This window comes from Emydura macquarii, unplaced genomic scaffold (assembly GCF_026122565.2).
Source record: "Emydura macquarii macquarii isolate MOO-44397 ecotype Brisbane River unplaced genomic scaffold, CSIRO-AGI_Emac_v2 contig_2297, whole genome shotgun sequence".
Taxonomy (NCBI): Eukaryota; Metazoa; Chordata; order Testudines; family Chelidae; genus Emydura; species Emydura macquarii.
The window spans coordinates 1,086,626-1,110,230 of record NW_027132434.1 but is presented as its reverse complement, the minus strand read 5'-3'; the positions used below and the strand labels follow the sequence as shown (position 1 = coordinate 1,110,230).

At 38.8% G+C, this 23,605-nt stretch overlaps 1 protein-coding gene across 8 annotated transcripts in view; it reads left to right on the top strand.

The window, feature by feature from the left end:
* The window catches only part of ORC3 (origin recognition complex subunit 3), a 92,237-nt gene that overhangs the window by 1,490 nt on the left and 67,142 nt on the right, over window positions 1–23,605 (top strand). For all 8 annotated transcript variants that reach the window (XR_010922075.1, XR_010922072.1, XR_010922074.1 and 5 more), the window contains exons 2-5: window positions 13,735–13,789; window positions 17,530–17,627; window positions 19,775–19,919; window positions 22,267–22,371. Coding sequence is in view for 4 of the 8 variants with exons in the window: in XM_067560710.1 (XP_067416811.1) it covers window positions 13,735–13,789; window positions 17,530–17,627; window positions 19,775–19,919; window positions 22,267–22,371 (403 nt within the window). In the remaining 4 variants the exon portion in view is untranslated. The remainder of the gene's footprint in view (window positions 1–13,734; window positions 13,790–17,529; window positions 17,628–19,774; window positions 19,920–22,266; window positions 22,372–23,605) is intronic.

Sequence of the window (23,605 nt, the reverse complement as noted above, 5' to 3'; positions counted from 1 at the left end):
CTTTGTTAGGGTATGAGTATATAATTTAGATTTGTAAAAATATTTAGGCCTGTGTATCTGCCTGAGATGGTATTCTGAGCCTGTTTGACTGCAAGCTAAAGTCTTTAAGATACACATGTAAGCAAAAAACAAAGACATGGTGGGTTCTTCTTGTCTACCCACAACCAGATGGGTTTTCTTTATTACTGTGAGACACATAAGGGATATCCATTAAAATGTTTTAAGGCATAGTGGAGGTATGATATATGAATGCACAAATGAGGGAAAGTTCTGATTCCTCTTCAAGATAGATGCCAGAGCAAGGCCAAGCAACCAGCTGGGAAACGCAAGGGAGGTGTTAAAAAGAAACATAAACATAGGGCCATAAAGTGACCATGGCCAAGATGTAACCTTGCTCCCTGCCCCTCCCATGGGGTACAAAAGGGGTTGTACTAAACCGCTAGACCAGAACCCCCAAAACAGAACATGATCATATATTGGAAGGGATGGTACTGGGGAGGGGGCCCTTCAGGTATAATTAAGGCTACCAAGTAGAAGGAGGGGAAAGAGGAGGCTCTGTTGGCATATGGATCCATAGTTGGGGAGGAGAGAGTTTCGTCGGCGTACGGAACTATAGTCATGGGAAAAAGGAGTTCTGCGGGCGTACAGAACTATGATTCTATGGGGGAAGCTCTATCGGCATATAGAGAAATAAGCCCATCTGGTGTGAAGGGCTTGGAGGTATGGCTATGGTTTTAAGTTTGTCAATGTAACCCCCAATAAACCCATTGCGGATTGCCTGCACTTTGGACTCTTGCTTTCCCATGAACTGTGTCTGGGAATTGAGAGGGCAGGAAAGCCCTAACGTTCTTCAGGGCTGAATTTGAAATCCTGGTTCTAAGGTCTGATGTCAAGTCATTTGAAGTCAGTGGAAAGACCACTATTGACTTAAATAGGCTTTGAAGCAGACTACTAATCTAATGCCCTAGAATTTGACTCAAGGACTACCTAGCCATCCATAACCTACCAAAACCCAGCTGCTTCATGCAGACAGTGCAGCCAAAGATTAATTTTAGATATTTGGATCTTGGAGCCAGGACCTTCCATTGAATCCAGGCATCACCATTATCAAGATCCAAATCTTACCTTTTCATTAAAGTCTTCTCACAGTAAACTCCTATGACCATAACAGCAAGAGATGAGGGAAAAGAGCACTGGGATAGGACCAGGTCTTCTCTCCCACCCCTGGTTTCTTGTCCCAATCTCCATTCCTCAGGCTCATCCTGGTCCTAGTCTCTTTGCCTAGCAAGTCTTATTCCTCACCTTCCAGGCTTGTCTCTCTCAGTCCCAATTTCCCACACCTTCTCTAGTCTCTCCTTGTCTAGCCAGTCCAAGGTTCCCCAACCCAGCTCTTTGCCCAATCTGTCTCTCCCCTTCCTGTCCGCACTGGCTCCCAACCCTAGTCTGCTTCACTGGGCACTTCATTCAGTCTCCCCGTCATCTGGCTCCTTGTCTTTGTCTCTTTGCCTAACCAGTCCCATTTTCCCTCACTCCGAAACTCCTTGTTTGATCTTAGCGTACTCCCCCTAGCTCCACAAACTGGCTCCCACTCTCTTCCTTTCCACTATTTCCCTCATTGCTTCTCAGTCTGCTTGCTCAGTAGGTTACAGCCTATCCATGGCTTCCAGCCTCCTCTTCTCCTCCCGCCCAGTCCCAGCTTCCTTGCCCAGCCAGTCCCAGTTTCTCTCCCTTTTCAGTCCTGTTTCATCAGATGCCTTGTGCAATCTACTCCTTTTCTTCCCCTTTGTCCAGCTTTTGTACCCTCTGCTTTTGATTGGATGGCTTACCCTTCTAGCTGCCTGGGTGCCAGCAAAGCAAGCCATTGAGAGTATGTTTATACCTCAATTAAAAACCTGTGGCTGTGGCAACTGACTTGGGCTCCTGGGGTTGTTTAATTGTGGTGTGCTCCAGCTGGAGTCTGGGCTCTGGGACCCAGTGAGGGGGGAGGGAGCATGCTCAGTCACATTGTGGAGATGGTTCATATGAAGTCTGGTCAGCATGAGGAGCTGTGAGACGCTCAAGCATGCTTAATGAGAATGGAATATTCAGAGGTATCAGCTGCTCAAATTGAAGATATCTTAACTCAGCATTGGTGAGTTGTGATTTTTTTCAAAGGCTTGTAACTTAGCTAGATTTGGGTAAATTTTCACAGGGATGGCAAAAGGCCACCCTCCTGCCATGTTTCAAATCCCTGTTTCACAGCATGGGGTCACTTGAACTAGTTTTTTGGATTTTTTTGGTGGTGGCGGTTGATTTTTTTAAAGGTTGCCAGAATTCTTTTACATTGGCAAAACAACGTATTTTTCTCTAGCTTTGTTCTCAGAAACAGCTAAACCATTTTGGCTGGAATTTTAAAAGAAAAAAAAACAGTCTGAGCACATACTTGGCCTGGAAAATTTCAGCTCAAATGGGTAAAATTCACAAAGTTATAAGCAACTGAAAACTGAGTCTTAAATTGGGAAGTGTCAGGCAACCTTAATAATAGTCTGTGCCCTGCCTATGATACATAGACAGTATGTGTACACTGCAGCTGTAAGCATGCTTCCCAGTGTGGGTAGACAGATGTGTTGGCTTTGTGCAAGCTAATCTGAAAATAGCAGTGTGGTTGCAACAACTCAGGCTAGCCTCAGGCTACTAAGGTAGCTAGCTGCGTTTGTACTCTAGCAGCTAGCCTGAGCCACTGCCTGCATTGCTGTGGCCACTGCTATTTTTAGTTCCAAGCTGAGCCACTGTATGTCTGTCTACTCGTGCTGGGAAGCATGTTGTCAGCTGCAGTGAAGACATATCCACGGAGGGAATGAGAGCATGTGAAACCTTTGTGTGATATTCCCTATTCTATAAATCACCCTTCAAAGAGGTAATTCAGTTCCCTCCCACAGTGTAACAGTTTCTTTGTATTTCCTGGGCAGTATATCAAACACACCCTACTGATTGTACGCATTTATGCATATCTCATGTTGCTGCCCATTTTATGTGGATTATCCTGATATTGTGTGTGTGGTGCTGCAATTCTTGTGACTGATCTAACACATATTGTCTGCTGTACCTTTTTCTTTATACTTCACATTCCACCCTACCAAAAACAGATAAGTTCAGTGCATGTTAGTGACATGGATAGAAGTAAAACTGATATGCAACTGCACTGAGCACTGGCTTTGCTGCTGCAGATACTGAGTTTGTGCTGTTTTTAACACAAATCAGGTTTGGCACTTCCTCCGATTGACATAGAGCACTCCTTCTGTGTCCCTTATAAAACTGTTATTGGTGATCAAAGATTTAAGTAATAAAGTGTTTGTTGTCTCTCCTATATGTCTCTTTACTCTGAATTTAAAGTTTAGATCTGGTTTAAGATTAGGGTTAGGACTGTGGCAGCTATTTACAATGGGGAAACTAAAAACCGAAGGAGATTTTAAATGTTTTATTAAAACACAGCAAAACACGTCTTTATTTCCATTTCTAAATTTTCTGTATGTTCTCTGTATTGGTAAACAGTTGTGTTCTCCATTAGGGTGGCTGCATTCCAGTGTTGGAAGAAGTGGTTCCTATGTATAATTTGTGATGTGTTTTTGGATCCTTCAGTATAGAAGTTGCTATTTTAAATTATTGTCATAAGGGGAAAAATTTTAAATGGTCTTCGAATTTAATGCAAAATGTGGGCATCTCCCTTCTCAAATATGTGTTACTTGGCAGTAGGTCTGTAGTGAATAATCTAGAGGACTGAAAGGTCCCTAACTTACAGTATCTATCTTCTACAGTGGTTCTCCTTTCCCTTCTTTCTCTGTAGCCTTGTGTATCCATACAATTTTAGGAAAATCTCCCACCATTGCATTGGCCAATCTCATTTTTATCATCATGTCATCTTGACTTGCTTAGATCAGAGTTAGACAACATAGGTAAAAAGGCCAGTGTAGATCCCTCCACAAAGTCCTCTCCGAGCGTTGTATGTCATCTTTATGAGAAGAGCATTGCATTTATTTTCTTTGTGTCATTGGTATGATGAGATGCTACAGTGTATCATAGTGGGGCATTGAATCCCCACCTCATGTTTCATAGGGTAGTACTATATCATGTTTCTTCCACTCTAGAAAGGCCAACTTAAAAATAAGGAAAGAAAATTCACTTTCAAGATATATTTTGATGTTTATTTTTAAATGTACTGTTTGATTTTTCTTTTTAGGAACTATAATCACATTTTTAACCACAGATAGCTTTGTATTTTTATTTATTTATTTATTTTTTTATAAACTGTGAAACCATGGTATGTTATTTTGAAAGCCTAGTTTCCTCCTTTGTGAAACCACTTGTTGCCCCATATGTACTTAGGAACAGACATTTTCCCAAAGTAAGACACCACCTCTTCCACCCTAGATGTTGTGAAACAAAACTAATTGGGACCTTACAGTTTTAAATATATCCTGTCATCCTTTCACATATATATGCTGTAGCCTTGCTTGTTCACTCTGATCCCATCAGATTTTATAAGCCAAGCAGAGTTGATGGACAAGTGCTTAGAGCTGAAACCTCAAAGGGAAAATTCAGGTGCTGCAGGAAATAGTGTTGTTAAATTCAGTAGGTGATACTCTTCCTCTGAGTCAGTGCTGAATGTCTGACTCCTGCACGATTTTAGGAAACATTGGGCCTTGGGAGATGTTATCTTTCAGGTGAGACATAAAATATAGGTCCTCCCCACTTTTGTTAAGGGTAGGTGTGCTGCCTGTATTGGACTGGCCCAAATCCAGTTTGAGTAGTTAAAATCTTTGATTTCCCCCAGCATTTCTATTGGTTATGGTATTCCTTGCTTCTTGTCCTAAACTGATACGTAGTTTTGCTGTGTGCTGTTTCAGTTGGTATAGTTCACTCTAGTATGAGTGCATGGTAGGTAAACTAAAGGATTTCTTCAGTTTCTAAAACACTTTAGAAACCATCTGAATGAAAAGTATTATGTTGCACATAAGTGCACATTGTTCGACTGCATAATCCATGTATGCATAAGGTGGTGCAGACCTGAACCATTAGACTGCATAAGTTACTATGCTTAATATCATATTGGCTTATTCTATACTGCATTACAAATTGAGGTTCCCATGCAGCTTTCTACAGTGAAACCATTCCAGGTAATGAATACTATGAATAATCACGAGTTTGTTTGTTTTTTTGTTTTGTCCTGCCACTTTTTTCAATAGCTGTTAGTATGTGTGATAAGATGGAAATGCCACTGGACATATATAAAATTACTTATAGATTAATAGATCCATAGAGTTTAAGGCCGGAGGTGACCTGTAGATCATCTAGTGTGGTGTCTCATATATCACAGACCATTAAATTTCACCCAGTTACCCTTGAGCCCAATAATTTGTGTTTTGGCTAGAGCATCTCTCCCAGAAAGGCATCCTGTATTGAACTGAAGATATCAAGTGATGGAGAATGATGTGAAAACCTTCACCACAACTGTTCATTACATTGGGTTACTGCAGATTCTTTATGTAAACCTTAAAGCAGCAATGTAATTATGCACAAAAGATTAACTATAAAATATCATTTCTGTACTGTGTGCTCTTGTGTGTGGTGTTGTGTAGAATGCAGTCATGTTAGAAAAATTCATACACGTTTTTCAGCATTGATGCCTCTGCACTGGTGTTACCAGTGAGGGAAACTGTTGTCGGCTGAGCAGCTATTTATACCACTGTTTCATTTAATCTTGTTTATGCAAATTGTAGGAATCCCTTAAATAATACACCATGGAAGGTCTGAGTAGAGTTAGCACTCTGAGAAGGGCTAGATGACAGAGTCTATGCACAGGCCTGGTCTACGCTACAGAGTTAGGTCGATATAAAGCATCTTACGTCGACCTAATTATGTCATTGTACACACTATAGCCTTGCTCCCGCTGATGTAAATTCCCTACTACACGGACATAACTCCACCTCCATGAGAGGTGTAGGGCTTATGTCATTTTAGTTAGGGTGACCTACTGTCCATGTGGACATTGCAGGTTATTTACTTGGCTGTTGGCTGTCATTCTTGTCAATTTCTTTCTCATTCTTGTGAAATAGACAAGAAAGCCTGGCTGACAGTTCGGGCTGTCATCCCGAGCAGGTGGGGGCTCCAGCTGGAGCCCTGCTGCCTTGGGCTCCTGGCTCCCTGTTCCCAGTTGAGTTGCGGCTGCCCAGGCACAGGAAGTCAAAAGCCTAGGTGCTCCTGGCAGGGAGCTGCAGGTGGAACTGAAAGCCTGGGCTCTCAGCACCCCTTCCCCCTTTCCCCCACTGTCCCTCTTAAGTCGGTGGAAGTGCTCCTGGTGAGGACACGCATCACCAACAGAAGGAGGGTAGTTTGGACATGAATGACCGCAGTAATTACTTCACCACATTGTAAGAGTTTGCTGGTATAGACATACCAGTAGAGCTATATCGACAAACTTAGTTTACCTCTATCGATATATCTTGTCAATGACATATTAAAACTTCCAGCATTTATAGTTATAGTTTAGTTCCTTATTAATTTTAATCTAAAGTTACTATAGCACAAGTTTCAAATTAGGTTTACAAAGCCTCAAGTTGATTAAGTCAATGACTTAAACAAAATCAAGTGATTAAAATCATCCACCCAGGTTTCCAGCACAGCAACGGAATACTTAAATTACACATGCTTTAATTGAGTTTAAAATATGTTGAAATCTCTGTTCATATTTAGTTTTTTAAACTGTTTTAAAACAACCTAAAATTTGGATCTTAAGTGATTTTACTAGAAATCAAAACATTTGGGATCTGAGAGCAGGTGTGCATTTGCACATACACAAATGCATATATATTTGCATGTCTAATTTTCACTTGCAGTTACTATAATAATGCCTGCAAATAGTCACTTAAATGCATAACTTGTCCAATGCATATATTCATATGTGCAATGATTAAAAAAGTTCACACTTTTCTAACTGATATTTGAAAATTGGGCTCTTTCTGTTTCAAATGTATTTCATCCAGAGTGGATTGATTTAAATCAAGGCAATTTAAATCATTCATTTAAACCATGATTTAAATCACCAAGAGAAAGTCATTGATTTAAATCAAGTTTTCCACTGATACTTCTTCACATATTTCTTAAACAATGGTGCAAATTTGATCACTAAAACATGTTAATTTACAACTCAGTACAGTATTTTACAACATCTAGGAGGGTATACTTCGTGTAATGTTTTAGATTGTCGCTGCACCAATTCTGCCATGACCACTCCTCGTCCCACCCCCCCACCACCCATTCGGAGCTAACAGTCAACCTACGACCTGACCTTATTAGGATATGCCTATGCGATCGGCTGTGCCTTCAGCTCCCATGTCATATATGGGAAACAAAACTTAATTGACCATTATATGGGAAACGAAACTTAACATCAATCAGGAAACGAAACCTATTGCAAGTATCCCCTGGCCAATCTGGTGCTGGCACGAAGCCCATAAAAGGGGTCTTATCCAAGCCCCTGGTTGAGAGCCTTCCCGAACTACCAGCCTGATCACCTGGTCCGGACTCTCCCGCTCCCGTGTCGTCGTGTCCTGTCCTTAAAGTTCAAATTCAGTTTATATTGTATAGTAATTGTCAATTCTAGCTCTATATTATTCATCAATTAATTTAGTCATTAATCCTCATTATTGACTCTCGGGGATCATTAACCTGTCGGAACATAGATAACTTGATTTTTATTAATTTAGGAAATAGTATGTTATACTCATTACCTGTGTCAAGCTGTAGATGGAGCAGTAGTGCATTAGGAAGGGTAAGAACTAAATCATACACAGAAACACAATAGCACTTATATTTTATTAAACTAAATCTTAAATGTTACATAAATGTTTCACATTTGCAATTGCAGAAGTCTCCTAAGTTGCTCCTAACAGACAAGTCATCACAACACTAAATGTACTCTGTCCTTAAAACTTCTACAATTAGCTCTCATCTTCACTGTCATTTTTATTCATAGACTGAAACAGAAATATGAGTTTTCCTGCTTTTTCAACTCCCAGTCGATTTCTTAGCTATGAGTGAATAATACCAAATGATGAAAATATTCTTTCTATGCCTGCAGAGGAAGCTACTACTATGAAAAGTTGGCTTAACAACTGAAGGAACTCTGTTTCAAGGTGCCTGGCTAATGATTTCCACCAATTCAGGGGAGTGACTTTGTTCAAAACATCATCAGTAAACATGTACTGTTTAAATGGTTCCACTTCAGTCCTGAAATTTATTATGACTGGCATAACTGAGGAGTGATTTTGAGATGCCCATGCCATGGCAGCATCATCTTCAGAAGTTAGGTGTCTACCTTTATATCTGGGGTCGAGAATGTTGGCAAGAAAATGAGATGGAGTTAGTGCTTGATCCATTCGCTTCTTTATTGCCTGTAGTTTAACTTTCTGGTGAGGTATTTCTTTCGTCAGTGTCTCTTGAAGTGCTTTCCAAATTTCAACAGCATCAGCAATGCAGCAACAATTTCTCTGACGTTTGTTTAAGGCTATGGATATAGGCTTCAGTATACTGAGCATATCCTCTACATTCCTCTTTAATAAAATGTTAGATACTTTGGATGAGATACTTCCGTCTATTTTATCATGGTTTTCTTCACAAAGTTTTTTGAGACTAGGCCAGTTCTTAAAAAATTGTTCAAAACAATCAACCACAGAATTCCATTGAACATCTTGAGGGAGAATTAGTTTGGATCTTTCTGCTCTCTTCAGTGAAGCTGAAGCAAAATGGTTGTTACGGGAGTATTTTGCGACTTCAACAACATTTTCTTTTATTCCTGGAGAAGACGTACTTATGTCTTTGGCTAAAAGATGCATTAAATGCGCACTGCAGCTATATGCTATTAAAGAACATCCTTTCGTTTCTTCTTCTAATTATCTTCTCATCTTTGCCACGTTTGCAGCACTGAGAGAATAATACGAAACGATGAAAATATTCTCTCTGTGCCTTTACGACAGTGTCTTTACTACCTTCTCTACCCTGCTTGGCCCAGGTCCACCACTACATAAGCACAGAACAACAGCAATGCTATCCAGCCTTTGTCTGTCTTTGCACATGTGACATTAGTCTGCTGAGAAACAGAAATTGAAAGCCCAGAACTTTTAAGAAGCAAGAGCTGGTAGTTAGGCTGGACAGACTAGAGCCATTAATTCATTTTTATGAGACTGTAAGTGTAGGTTTAGTATGTTTGTGATGAGATTTAATTGTAATGGTTACTTTTTAAACGAGAGAGAAATTTAGTATTTTACTGATGATTTTAAAAAAATCCAAAAAATCTGATTTAAATTATCTGATTTAAAAAAAAATAATTTTTTTTTAATTATTTATTTTTATCCATCCTGATTTCATCCACTCTGAACTGACATTATTAATCAGATCTCTGTTTTTACACTGTTTCTTATAATTTACCTTTGTGAGTAGTGGAGGAAGTGCTTTCACTACTGGTCATAATCTTCTATTCTAAATTTAGTAATCCTTCTTTGGTGGGTAGAAGTTCTTATTTGGAAATATAGGACTTGCCATACAGAATTAGACTATTTTAGGTACTTCTGTGCCTCCCAATGCCATAGTATCTGAGCACTTCACAATCTTTAATGGGAAGCCTTCCTTTCTTGGAACTGTGGTCCTTTTAGTCCAGCATCCTGTCTCCGACAGTGGCCAGTATCAGATGTTTCAGGGAAAAGTGTGCAGGCAACCTTGTGTTAGACAGAGGTGGGATAATATGCCCTCCACATGGTCTCCTCCTAATTCCTAATAGTTAGAGATTGGATTAAATCCTGAAGCACAAGGCTTAATATCTCTTCCAGCAGTATATGTTAGCATTAATTACTACTTTTATTCATGTAAACATCCATTCACTTTTTGAATCTTGCTAAGGCTTTGGCCCCAACAACATCATGTGGCAATGAGCTCCGCAGTTTATTTACATGTTGTGTGGAGAAAGTAGTTACTTTTCTTGGTTTTGAATTTGCCATATTTTAATTTCATTGAATATCTCCTTGTTCTTGTGTCACGTGACAGGGAGAACAGAAGTTCTTAGTTTCCCTTCTCTATATAATCTATTATTTTATATCCCCTCTTATTCATTTCATTTCTAAGGTAAACAATTTTAATATTTTCGCTGTCTCTTTATGAGGTTTTTTTCATGCCCCTAATCTTTTTTGTTGCCCTTCTCTGTGTCCCTTTTGATTCTGCAATATCTTCTTCGAGAGAGGGTTGACAAAGAATTCTAGATGAGGCTCTATCATTGATTATATAAATGGCATTATACTAATTTCTGTATTATTCACCATCCAATTCCATATGCATCCCAACATCTAGTTTGCTTTTTTTGATTACCACTGCACAATAAGCAGAGGTCGTTATTCAGATGTCCACAGTATCGCCCCAAGTCCCTCTCCTGAGTTAATGGAATTAATTTAGAATCCTTTAAGCTGTGTTAGTAGTTTAAATTTTCTCCTCCAATGTCGTTATTTTGCAATCATTGATATTGAACTTCTTTTATCATCTTGTTGTGCATTCACATCTTGGTGTGGTCCCTCTGATGTTCCTGACAGATCTCTCTGCCCTTGACTAACCTAAATAACTTTGTCATCTGCAAATTGTGCTACCTTACTGCTGAACACCATGTTTCTGATTTAAATATATTAACCAACGCTGGACCTAGTACACAATCTTGAGGTGCTCCACTATTAACTTTTTGCCATGATGAAAACTATTTTTTCCTACTTTTTGTTACTCAGCTCTTACCCAGTGTTGCAGGGGGAATAAGAAGCCCATGACTGCTATACAGAGCTTTGTTGAGGCTATTCCTCTGAGTTCTTTTCCACAGATAATTTGTAATCTTAAATCTATAAATATGAGGAGGAAATTCCAAATGTTGGTAGGGCAGGTTCTGCTGCTTTATCACAAATTCTAGGGCTCTTTACCTTTCATAATCACTATGAAATTATTGATATGTCATGTATAATTGAATTTTTGGCTTCTTTTGACGTTCCGGAGGTATCCTTTTCAAGACAGCCTCAAAGGAAAAACTGTGAACCTGATTATTCATTTCCTTGCATCAGTTTTATGCCAGTTAACTCCATGGAATTTAATAGATGGTGATTTACCCCAATACTAGGGAGAGAAGACTCAGTCCCTATTTCTCCCAGTAAGGGAAAGTCTGCATACAGTTTGAGTATCCAGTTTAGTTAAAACAGTGTATCTTCATGGTGTGTATACTCTTAAATCACAATGATCTAGTCTGATTTCTTGCATAACACAAGCCTTAGAATTTTGCACAGGAATTACCTTGTGGAACTCTGTGGCCTGTGGTATTGTGGAGGTCAGACTAGATGATCATAATGGTACCTTCTAGATTTAAAATTTTTGAATTTATTAAATCTGTTTCAGTACCTTAAATTGACTGACTTAATCTGATTAAACTGCCTTAAACTGATTTAAGAATGTCTACACCAGGGTGTTTCATTAATTAGCTAAATCAGCTTCTAAGATGATCAAACTGTGTCCTTTAAACCACCTTTAAATCTTTGAGAAAGTGGTGGTGACTGATCATATCTGATTCCTATAAGTCTTCAAAAAAGCCGTCAGTTCTTAATTTGATGGTGGTTTGGTCTGGTCTTCTTGTCCTTTTTATTTTAAGCATGCCAGCTTAGCACTTCTTTAAGCAAAGCCTCAATCTCTGATCTCCCGATTGTCTGGCTTTGTCTGTACTAAACACCATGTCATATAATTGTTTTAATAGCAAGTCTAAGGACTTGTCTACACAGGGAAATTGATAAGAATATTCTGGTCAACTTCCTCCTAGTAGACAAGTCCCAATCCACACTGTATTTAAACTGTGGTGACAGGTAGTAAGTACTCATGTACACCAGCATGCCAAAGGTTGCTAACATGAATGGAGCTGGATCAGTATTTGCCCCAGTGGGAAACTTGAATTATTTTCCAACTATAGGCAGAGTCTGTGTTTTTAATCTATGAATGAAAGCTTCATATTTTGTATTTTTTTTTCTTTCTCACTCTATTACGAGACATGCTTTACCTGCTTTCATTTTGTCTTAAAATGTCTGCATTATTTCCTGTTGTGTTCTGAGTCACTAGTTGAGAGAAGAAGTGTGAAGAATGGTTTCAGATTGTTTCCAGGGAGTCTTTAGATTCTCCAGACCCAGGAGTTTTTCTTTTGTGGTGAAGCAAGGTTTTAGTTATACCCATGAATTCGCTTTGTGTTTTGAAAAGCTTCTGCCATCATTCGTTGTAGAGAATATAGTTCTAGGAAGCAAGGTGTGGTAGCAATTTCTTAGTTTGATCCTTGTGGTTTACTACCTGAATTTTGTTGATGGTTTTTTCTGTTGTATGTTATTTCTACAGTGATCAACAGTGCAATAGTTAATAGTATTGACATTTAAATGCCGTCTTTAGGTTTCAGAGTTAACTCAGTGAGGCAAATGGAGCAGACCTATTGTTTCAAGTTTTCTGCAGGCACAGGAAGACAACATTACTTTCACATTGTCAAGGTTGTCTTCACAATGTAGGACTAGAAACATCATTTTAAAAAATCAGATCTTGGATTTTGGAGCACAGTTCTGCAGCAAGGGGTAGAATCTGCTGCAAGTTCGCATGAATACACAAGGCCCTAAATATAAACACATACAATATTTGAGTCACTATGTATATCCTATTGATATATTGGGTCTGCTTCTTCATCCCTCACTCATATGAGACTCTTGAAACCAGTGGGACTGTTCATATGTGTAAGATCTGCTAGATGTGAATATCATTTAAAGTTAAAACTGATAAATCTTTTAAAAATATTCTACTAAGGCTAATAAAACTCCATAATGACCAATTAGGGATTAGTAAATACTAACGGGAAACTTAGTCTGTTCATTGCCAATGGATATACTATCACTGCAAAAGACAACACAGAATACCTTTCATTTGATTTCCATGCCAGGTGTTTTGTCTAGCTGTATGTGATATATTTGCATTATTATTTTTTTAATAGTATTTGTATATTATTTACATTTGTAGTTACCGTCAAAGTGCGAACTTCAGTAAGCAAATATATCCATCTTTCTTTCATCTCGGCAATGCCCCTGAGGAAAAATCAATCTTTATTCTTCATTTTACCTATTCAGATTTACTCATAGTTGTTTATTTCTGCCTTATTCCAATATTTGTATTTTACATTTATTCATCTTCTTTGTATAAGGTATAATTAATTTACTGTTTAGTCTCAGTATCCTAAGGTTCATTTTTAAAGTGTTAATTAGAGAGTTGTTTGTTTTCATTTGTTCACTTTATCAATTACTGTTTCTTAATCACATTTCTTGTCACAGCATATTGGTTGGTAGATGGAGTTAAAACCTATGGAAAGGTAGAAAAATCCAGCCCAAGGTTCAGAGATGATACTTTGGGCTCAGGAAAGAACAGATAGGACACTCCTTTCCATAGGTTTCCCACTTGAAAGAAATGAAAATGCAACATTGAAGAAATCAGTCCATCTGGAATCATGGCATCAATCTCCTTAAAACATTGACTGGCCAGTTCAGAATTAATAAACGTTGTTTTAATGGAGCATTGAGATATGTCTTTTTCTGCTTGCTCCCTGTGCGCCTCAAGAATCCTGGTGAGATGGAAACTCACTCTTAAATTCACATTTTTCTTGCTACTCTCTAGGGCTGCTTTGTGTTTAAACCAAGTTCCAAGAAGAGAAGGAAATGTTCACCAACAGGTTAGTACATTTTGATATATGTTGCTATGCTTTAGAAAGGATCACTTGATCCCATAAGCCTCAATTCTGATTTAATTCTGTAATGCCCACCTAAGGATTTCATTTACTCCACAATGCCAACAGAATATTGAAGAGCTGTCATCTCTTCAGAAGCACTCCAGCTAATTATTAACTGCGATGAAATTTTTAAATCTCCAGTGCTCTGCCTTCATTGCCTTCCTCATATTTATAGAAATCTTTTTTTCAGGAAAACTTTTTTCCCATACTGTCATAAACAGACATTTTTGTCAAGCCAGTAAATTATCCCTGATAAACCAAAGGAGAACCATCATTGATGGGCACTGAATATTTTTACCTAATCAGAAATTATGTCATTCAGCATGCTGATCATATTTTGCTTGACTTATCTGATTTTTGGTAAGGAAGAGGTCAGGGAGAAGCCCTTTGTATCCTTAAGGTTCTTGTCCGTTGTTCCGTATTATTTATGCTTCCCACCCTTCAGCTCCCATGTTGTATTCACCATCTGAGAAGAACTAGACAGGACTGACTCCCCTTGGACCTATGAATAGTGCTGCTCAGTTCCTGTTGAGAGCAACTTGAGGGATATCCTCTCCTTACTCCCAGGCTGAGCGTGCTGCCTTGGCAGCACTCCTAGTCCTGCTAAGCCCAGAGCTGTCAAAAGCTGTGACAATTTGAATGAAGTAGAGTGCAAAAGAGAAGTTGAGCCAGATTTTAAATCTCATTGGAAAACACTGCAGACTCTTTTATCACCAGAGAGATATAAGGTAACACCTGCTTTAAAATTAATCCAAAATTATTTTCTTCCCCCAGGCCTGGCATGTCTGATGGGAGCTTGAGATCGGGAAGTCTCACCTAGGTTTTCTAACAATCAATATAGAGCATTAGTAGATAACTAAGCCAGTGATTGGATTTTATCATGGGATAGATGTGGGACATAACAGTAGAATTTTTCTTTTATTGAAAGTTTTGTTTGTGTTCACATTCTGCTAAATTAATCTTGCTAAAACAGATGTTGCTCCAGTTTAGCAGCCAATATGTGATATCACTATCTTTGGGAGTAGTTCAGTGAAACTTAATACGAACGTTAACTAATTTTGCTATTGTAAAACAGTCATTGTTCAGAATAATATTTTAAAGATTTTTTTTTTGAGATATAGCATGCTACTGGATTAAGTGAAATATCTAGTTAATTATCATTTCCCTAGAGGAGATGACATTCTCAGATTAAACAGATGCTGTTTGAGTAGGTGTCATCTTTTTTTTTTTTTAACCTGAAGAAAAGAAGAATCTAAGAGTTGCCAAATACACAAATCAGCTCCGCTTCTTTTAATTATGCATCTTGTGGATCTGGCCATTGTTAAAAATATTGGCCAGTCACTGCATGTGCATGCGCACGCACACACATACATCCCCTTCCTTCCACCCTGTACTCAGGACTAGATTTTTAATGATATTTAGGTACCTAAAGATGCAGATAGCATTTGGAGGAATTTTCAAAAGTGCCTATACATCTAATGCTCATTATGACTTAAAATCCAATTAAAATCTGATTGAAAATCCCAGTAGGTCTCTATATGCATGTTTAGGCACCTAAATACCTGTAAAAGTCTGTATCTCAGTCCAAAACACTGATTTTGTTTACCTTTCTTTCTGGCCATTCAGAAAATGGACTCCAGGTATGCATATATAGGTGCGAGAGATGGCCCTGCATATGCACAGACTTTCTAGTAAGGCCTAAGAAATACACACAAGAAAGCACTGTCTCTATCCAGCTTTTTGGCCCAGTCCTTCAAGATGCTGAGTACTTACAAATTCCATTAACTTTAACCAGAATTGCTGGTACTCTACACCTCTCAGGACTAGACCTTTGTGCCCATTTGCACCTATAATCTGCTGTCTAGAGACTTGAAAGCATAAAAACAAGAAGATATTTTGGCATGATAACACAAATATGGTGGTTTGTGTTGCTTTTAGTTAATTTAAAAAAAAAATAGACCTGAAAGACCAAAGGATCCTGGAGCCATTTAAGAGGCATTGTTAGTGTAGGTAAACAATGAGACCTTTGATGGGGGGTTCCATTAATCACCAATAGAGATACATTTCCAGTCCCACCATCTGATTCCTTTCTAGAGACTAGACTACAGCTAATTTCTCAGTAACTAATTATTTAAGGAAACTTATAGTCTGTTGTAACATTGTTTTTGATTTCATGTCTCTGCTACTGGAAAGAGAAAAGTTAATGGTATTCAATCCTGCATTGTGCTGACAGTTAATTGAACTAATCTTCAACCATTGTACCCTTCCAGGTAGTTAGCTGTCCTCTAAGCTACAGCAAGTCATGGTGACTGACTTGCATTTGTAAGAGTTAAAGGTAGTTTACAGGCTCTGCATGCACTTTATTAAAAGGGGAATCCTATATGAAATAAGATTGTAGTTGGGGATTTTTTTAATTGAAAAATTACTTTATTTTCAAATGCATTGCTCATTTCTCCTTCCAGTTTTGCTTCTACTTCTTGGTTGAAGGCAAGGTTTAGAGATTCTCTAAAGCAAAGCAGCACCTAAGAAGCTGAGTGCAAAAGCTCTCAGCAGAGAGATGCTGGGACACTGCTAACAAAAAGAGTCTGTTATTTAAAAAGTGCTCAGTAACTTTCAAGTGCAGATCCAGATACTCTCTGTTCCTCAGCTTCTTCCCATAATGAACCAACATGGAGGTGAGGGAAAGTTGGAGATGGGGACCAGAAACTTACACCTAGTCTATACTTAAAAGTTTGCCAGCATTGCTATGTCAGTTAGGAGTGTGGGGAAAAAAATCACACGCACCTGCAACTGATGTAGCTATGCTGGCAAGTGTAGACACTCTGATACGAGCAAAAATGTGCTTTTTCTGGTATAGTTTATTTTGTTTGGGGAACTGGTTTAAGATAGTGGCAAAAATCATTATTTGTACTGTGTCACTCTAAGAGCCCCAATCATAGACCAGGGCCCCTTTGGGCTAGACATTGTACAAACACTCAAAAAAGACACTCCCTGCCCAAGTTCTTTAGTTTCTTCTGATATAAACTGCATCTCCACTGGGGGGGTTGCTGGTATTGCTCTACTGGCAAAGCCTTTCTAGTATATAGACCTGATGTTACTGTGGAATAATGGAGGGGGACCAAAGACCAACTGCAAGGCACTGTGGGAGACCCTATGGCAGGTTGGGTAGGCTGTGAGGCAGACTGAAACAAGTATGACACTTTGGGGAGGGGCAGATTTTTAAAAGGGGAGATAGCTGCTAGTTTATCCAGCTGCAAGGGAGAATGGGGTGGTTGCCAAGCAGGGTGGCCTGCTGGAAAGAGCATTGGACAAGGAAATCTGGGTTCTAGTCTTGGCTCTGCCGCTGACAGTGGGCAAGCCACTTCCCTCCCTGTGCCTCTCTGCATTTTGGAGATGGTGGTAATGATACTGACCTCCTTTGTAAAGCGCTTTGAGATCTATTGATGAAAAGTGTTATATAAGGGCTAGGTATTTATTTATTTATCTATCTTTTTGTCTCAAATCTGGGAAAGCCAGCTCATTCACCAACTCCTTCTGCAGTTAGTAGATAAATAATTGCTTGTTATCTCACTTACATCTATCCTCATTCATTTTCCTTTTCAGCCATTGTAGTTTTTTTCCTGGGAAAAAGGTTTTGTTTTTATAAACACCATTGTGATTGCCTTTGATTTCTATTTTTCCAGCTGACTATTTTAGTGAAGGTAAAAATGATTCAGAGGACAGCGGCCTACGATTTGCTACTTGTCAGTTGTTATGGAAACAGATCAATTCTGAAATGAAGGTGGGTCTTGCTACTTAATATTAACTATAAATTTTACATTTTAAATTAATCCTGGTTTGGTTTGGTTTTTCTCTGTGATTTTCTTATCTTCTGACAAGATCAATGGTAAGACAGGAAGAGAGCTAGAAATGTGGAGTGAGACTGAAAAACACCACAGGTAAACTTTTCCCAACCATGGACATACCAATTCTGATGCATAAGCTTCTCCTCCTTACCTTACTGATGGTCCTCATTGCTGTATCCTGGTGTATTGCCATTGCCTGCTCCTAATCCAATTGTGTGTTTTCTAACCCCCAGTGAAGTTTATGCTACTCTAAACCTTAATTTTGTGGAATGTAGGGCATCTCAAGGTCTGTTATGGATTAGAATGCACGCTGCAGAATGGAAGAGGGACACATGCTAATATGGCTAAGCGTGTAGTCTAAAGAACTGCTATAAACAGTGTCATTTATATCCCCATGAGAAGTCCTATAAGACCACCTCGAATGAAGCAGAGTGTTTTATGAAAAATAAAATGTTTCCTCAATCTCTTGGTTACTTGAGGCCTTGTGAAATTAAGTTGTTTATAAGTAGTAGTCCAAAACATTTTAATAAATGTAATGTTGCAAGATGGAGCAGATGAAGAGGGGGTTTTTTAGGGAAGCAATCCCAGAAGACATTCTGCCTACTAGCTTTCCCACCTCACCTGTTTTTTCCCCATTTAAAGAACTCGCATCTTGTGGTGAACTTAATATAACTGACTGAAAACATAAAAGCAGTGATAGGTAGTGTGGCTTTCTACTTTTCTGGCTGTGTTTACCAGAAATATATGTTTAAATCAGGGCTTGCTCTCATACAGCTCATTATTAATATTTCAGTCAACTTCAGCGAATGGTTTTGGCCACAGAAAGAGTGGGGTGGGATTTTGAAAAAGTCGAAATGATTCATTTTGACATTTTCTGAACAGTTTCGACATTTCATTTTGAAATGATGTTTGAAATGTTTTGTTCAACTAAAACATTTTTTTTTTCATTTCAGAAAGAATCAATGAAAAAATTCAGGTTTTGGTTTGAAACAAAGTAAATTTTGGGGGGGGGCGGGGGGGGTTGTTTGGCCACTGAATCAAAAAATAAATGATTCACTCAGCTCTAGGGAAGACCTAGGCTCTTGGTGAAACAGCTCAATGCTACCGTGTACTCAATGTGCAGTAGTGGTCCAAAAAGCCAATAAAGTGTTAGGATACCTAAGGCTTGCAGGGGACTGCAGCTGGCTGGTGGTCACAGGCCCCTAAAGCCAATCCCATAAGTGATTTTTGTTGTTAGAAGTCTGTGGTTATGTTTTCATAGTAGAGATGCAACCATCTGCCCATTACCTTTTCTGATATTCCTAAACCGGATTACAACTTCCTTGCCTATTCCAGCAGAAGGAATATTTTGGGCTGTAGGTAGAGAGCCACAAATCAATGCAAGTATTTTAAAATTATTTTTCATGTTTATCCCATATCCCATATCAGTATAAGATCATCCTTCGAGGATAAAAGGGAGTAGAGGGATGATGACACATAAGGCACGTGTGTGGCCGAAGATATCTTTTTCATAATTTAAGCCTAATACTTTCCTTTGCTGATTTCTTACTGTTTAGGTTTAAAGAAATTGAATGTTGACTTTCCTCTATAACTGCAGAATTCACACAGGAAATGCTTGCAGGTGTTCTATAAGTCAATAGGGAATAACAGGAGTAGGCATGGACATTGTGCCAGAAAATAATTGCACTGTTTTGTACAGCCAGAGGTCACTTGTGCTATTTCATAGCTAAATACATTTTTCTCCAGTGTGCCTGAATCATTTTTAAGATTCCTGTTCAACCTGCCGTGCAGTAACACATTTAAACAAAGATGCAGTATCCCTGCATTATTGAGAGATTTGATCAACGCATTGAGAGAAAACGGGAAGCAACAGTTTTGCTTCTGCCACATAATAAATTACATACATTGTTCATAATTGACAGGAAAACAATATTAATTTAGAATTGGACTCTGGATAATTTGCTTTGGGGTTCTTGACAACCAGTAAAATGAAAAGAGGGAAGGGGGGAAATGAAGGGACTCCTGTGTCTCCCCACCTATGTATAATAAAAGATCTGTGTGTGTGTGATTGTATGTTTTCTAGGAAATACAAGAGGAATTGAATAAACAATTATTTGATAACCTAATAAGTTTTCTGAGACAATCTCACTCTGAATTCCAAACAAAGAAGACAGAATGGATGTGTCGGATGAAATCCAGTGAAATTCCTACTGCAGCTCTTGTGCTAGGTACCTTTTTTGCATTTTAAGACACTTTGTGATACATCAGCCAAATCTCTAGATTAGTTTAAAGGTCAAAGGAAATTGAGTTGGAGCCTTCCAGCAATTGGAGCAAGCAGCATGAGCTTCAGAAACATTAATAGACAAGAATCAGAGGAAAGTTGTATCTGTGTTAGTTCTCTTCTTCTTTTTCCCATATGTATGAAGGCACAGTGTGAGAGCATCATCATAGGTTTTGCTTTAGGATTGGACAGCAGAACATTTGGATAAAATTCCTCTTTCTACCACCTACTTGCTGTGTGGTTTGTCTGACTATCTTGGGTTTTTATATGGCCTCAATTACCATGGTATATGACTGCCTCATGTATATTAATGAATTTATTCTCCCAGTCCTCCTGTGGGATAGGCAAATATTGTCCTTATTTTTTATTTATAACTTGTATTAATTTTTCCAAATACAACAAATATACCAAAATACCAGATTCATCATAAGTAAGACTCAAAGTAAGTAAAGAGTGTTAGATTAAAGGGAGGGAAGAGGAAGCAACGTATCTATCTTAGGCTATGTCTTCACTGAATTTGCCGCCGTCAGATCGATTTCTCTGGAATGACTGAGCGGTCAGTGAAGACCCGCTCAGTCAATCCAGAAATCGACGTATTAAGGCCACCTTCTCAAGTGGCATAGCACTTCATCGACAGGAACATGGTTCCTGTCAGCGCAGTGCAGTGAAGACGGCACGCAGAAGAGGAACAGAGAAGTCGATGGGAGTTACGCAAGTTTTTTGCATAGCTTGCGTAACTCCGGTCAACTGCCGCCGAATCTCGAAGGTAAATGTAGACAAGCCCTTAAGGATCTACAGTAATCATAGATCTCTTAAAAAGTCAGCCCAAAATGCTTTGAATTTTTTTGCAAAATGCCAGTTGTTTGTTAGCTGTGAGGTCAGCCAGATCACTGAGCTAGGCATCAATGTGTGGTGGGGATTTACTTTTCCATATTTTCAGGATTATTTGTTTTTATTGACCAGTGGACCACGCCGCTTTTTTACCAAGTAACCTCCAGGTGTCATGAATATAATGAATGAAACTTAAGGCAAAGGGCTTCAACTTAGCTTCCAATAACAAACTGTTCCTTTGACCCACCTCATAAGAGAAATTCTTGTTACAGGGGCACTCACAAAACATATGAGCTAATGTAGTACCTGGAGAATTACATTACCAACAGCAGTCACCATTACCATTAGCCTACATGGGGATCAGTATATTCAAAAAAGTGTCTTTTGGTAAATAAGCCATTGTCTTAGGTCTAAATGTGCTTTTTTAACATTAGATACAATTGTATATATTGTCTCTATTTTTGACAAACGAGGAACTGAGAGGGGAAAAAAGAGATATTTGGGTAAGGATATTATTCTTAGAAATCAATGGGAGTTTTGACATTGGCTTCAGTGCAGCCAGAATATTGCCCTTAAGGTGTGTCTACACTGCAAGAAAACACCTGCAGCTGGCTGTGTCAGCTGACTTGGGCTTGGGCTGTGGGGCTATAAAATTGCAGTGTAGATGCTTGAGCTGGAACCTGGGTTCTGGGACCTTCTCCTCCTCACCCCCCAGGTCTTCCAAAAATTAGGTCTATGCTATGGTTCTATCTGGTTTTAAAATTGATTTAGATGAAACAGTTTTACAGTTGATTAGAAAATGTCCCCCCTGTACACAAGTCCAGGGAGCCTGTGACAGAGTTGGTAATTGAATTCAGATCTTACAAGTTCCAGGACTTTCTCCTTGCAGATAAAGGAAGTAACTGAACAGCTCTGCCTCAGTTTCCCCTTAAAATCTAACGTGTACATCACTGATCTTTAGACTTTCTGGAGGTTGTGTTGGGGAGAGAGATAAGATCTGCACTATAGTATTATAAAATTAATTCATTGTCTTTCTCCATCCATCCAAAATTCTAAATAACAAAAGAACTAGCTTTTCCTCATTCTTGCTATTGATAGTATTTTTGACAGCTTGTTAAATGAACTCCAATGCAGGAATTACATCAAGATGAATCAAACAGCCATTAAGAAAACAACTGAGAGAATTCTGGTCTCAACTCCTGGTTACCTTCCTCCCTCCTTAAGTGAGCTGGAGGGATATTTCTGCTGCTATCTTTAGACAGATAAAGTAATCTGTGATATCATTGATTTTAATCAGCCATAATTAATATGAAATTCTGAATACATGTTAGCTTTTCTTCATACCTATAGGTGACCTGTCAATTTTCACTCTTCTGTTGCTTGGCTGATTGGGGCATCTTCTCATTCAGTGATTCTGGTCACAAGCGGGGATAATACAGTATTGATTTTTTTTTTCCTTCTAGGTGTAAATGTTACAGATCATGACCTGACATTTAAAAGTCTCTCAGAGGTTCTTCAGGATAATGTTACTCCTTATGTAGTCTCACTGGAAGCCAAAGAATGCCCAGGTATATACCATAATAGCTTTAACAATCTGTTCAAACGGTGAATGCCATTAACCATAAATTCTATCTTATTTTTTCTAAATGTTAGAATAATAAAAATTATGGATGGAAAAGACCTTTTAGGCCATCTAATCCAATCTCCTGACAATGCAGGATTGTTCTCTACAGTACATTTTCTAGTTATGTCCAGTTTTGTTTAAAATAATGAGGGATTCCACCACTTCTCATGGGAAACTATTCTAGCTTTTTCATACTGTTCAATTTGAAATAAAGCTGTTGCATATTTAAAGATTTTATAATTTTATGTTTGGCCCAACCATTTTTTAATTTAAACCTCTGGAAGAAGCGGATGTAACGTGCCACGGTTTTAGGGTAACTGTACCAGTATTTCTCCCTCCCTTCCTCCATGGCCCACTCTAGGAGTGTCCAATTACATCTTAGGTCTCCAACCATCACCTGTCTCTGTGCAGGAGTGTGTCACACTCCCTTCTGACTAGGGGTTTTACACTCCACAGCCCCCTTCAATACAGTGTGACATCTCCAGCAAGATAGTCTGCCTTATGGCCAGCACCTGGGCTTTTCTTTCTCTCCAAGGGCCACGACAGGTGCAATTTGCCAGTAATCCAAACAGCTTTTTCTAAGCAAGTACATTTATTCTTAGGGCAAAAGGGGGAGGGTGTGTGTGGTGTGAGAGTGAATGAAAGCCCCAATAAACAGATTTAAACACACTCTAAACATGCCAGGGGTCACCTACCAGTCTTATGGGACTCTACTAGGCCAAAGTCTTTTCAACCCTTCAGCATGGTCTGTTTGTTGAATCAAAAGGAAAAACCTGTGTCAGTTCAAGCTCAGCTTTTTCTACCAAAAACCCCTTCTTTGTTTGAGTCTCTGAAAAACTCAATTTGAACTAGTACATGCAAACTTCCCCAAGGGTTGTACCCCTCTAGGGGTGTTAGTTACAGTGACTCACGTTAATCACCTTCCCCAACACACAATTTTTACTTTCTGGAGGAGCTGTGGTAACTCTCTTCCATAGAATAGAACACAAACGTACATAAACCATTCATAAATTTAGTAAGTGGTCCCCGAAGACACTGCATGGGGATGCAATATCTGTCACAGCAAATATTCTATTATAAAGTGAAGTCTCTCTCTGTAAACCCTACTCTCCTCCCTTTCAGCCACCAACTTCATGTCTCTGAGACATTTTTCGTAGTGAGGAGAATCTCATCTGTTT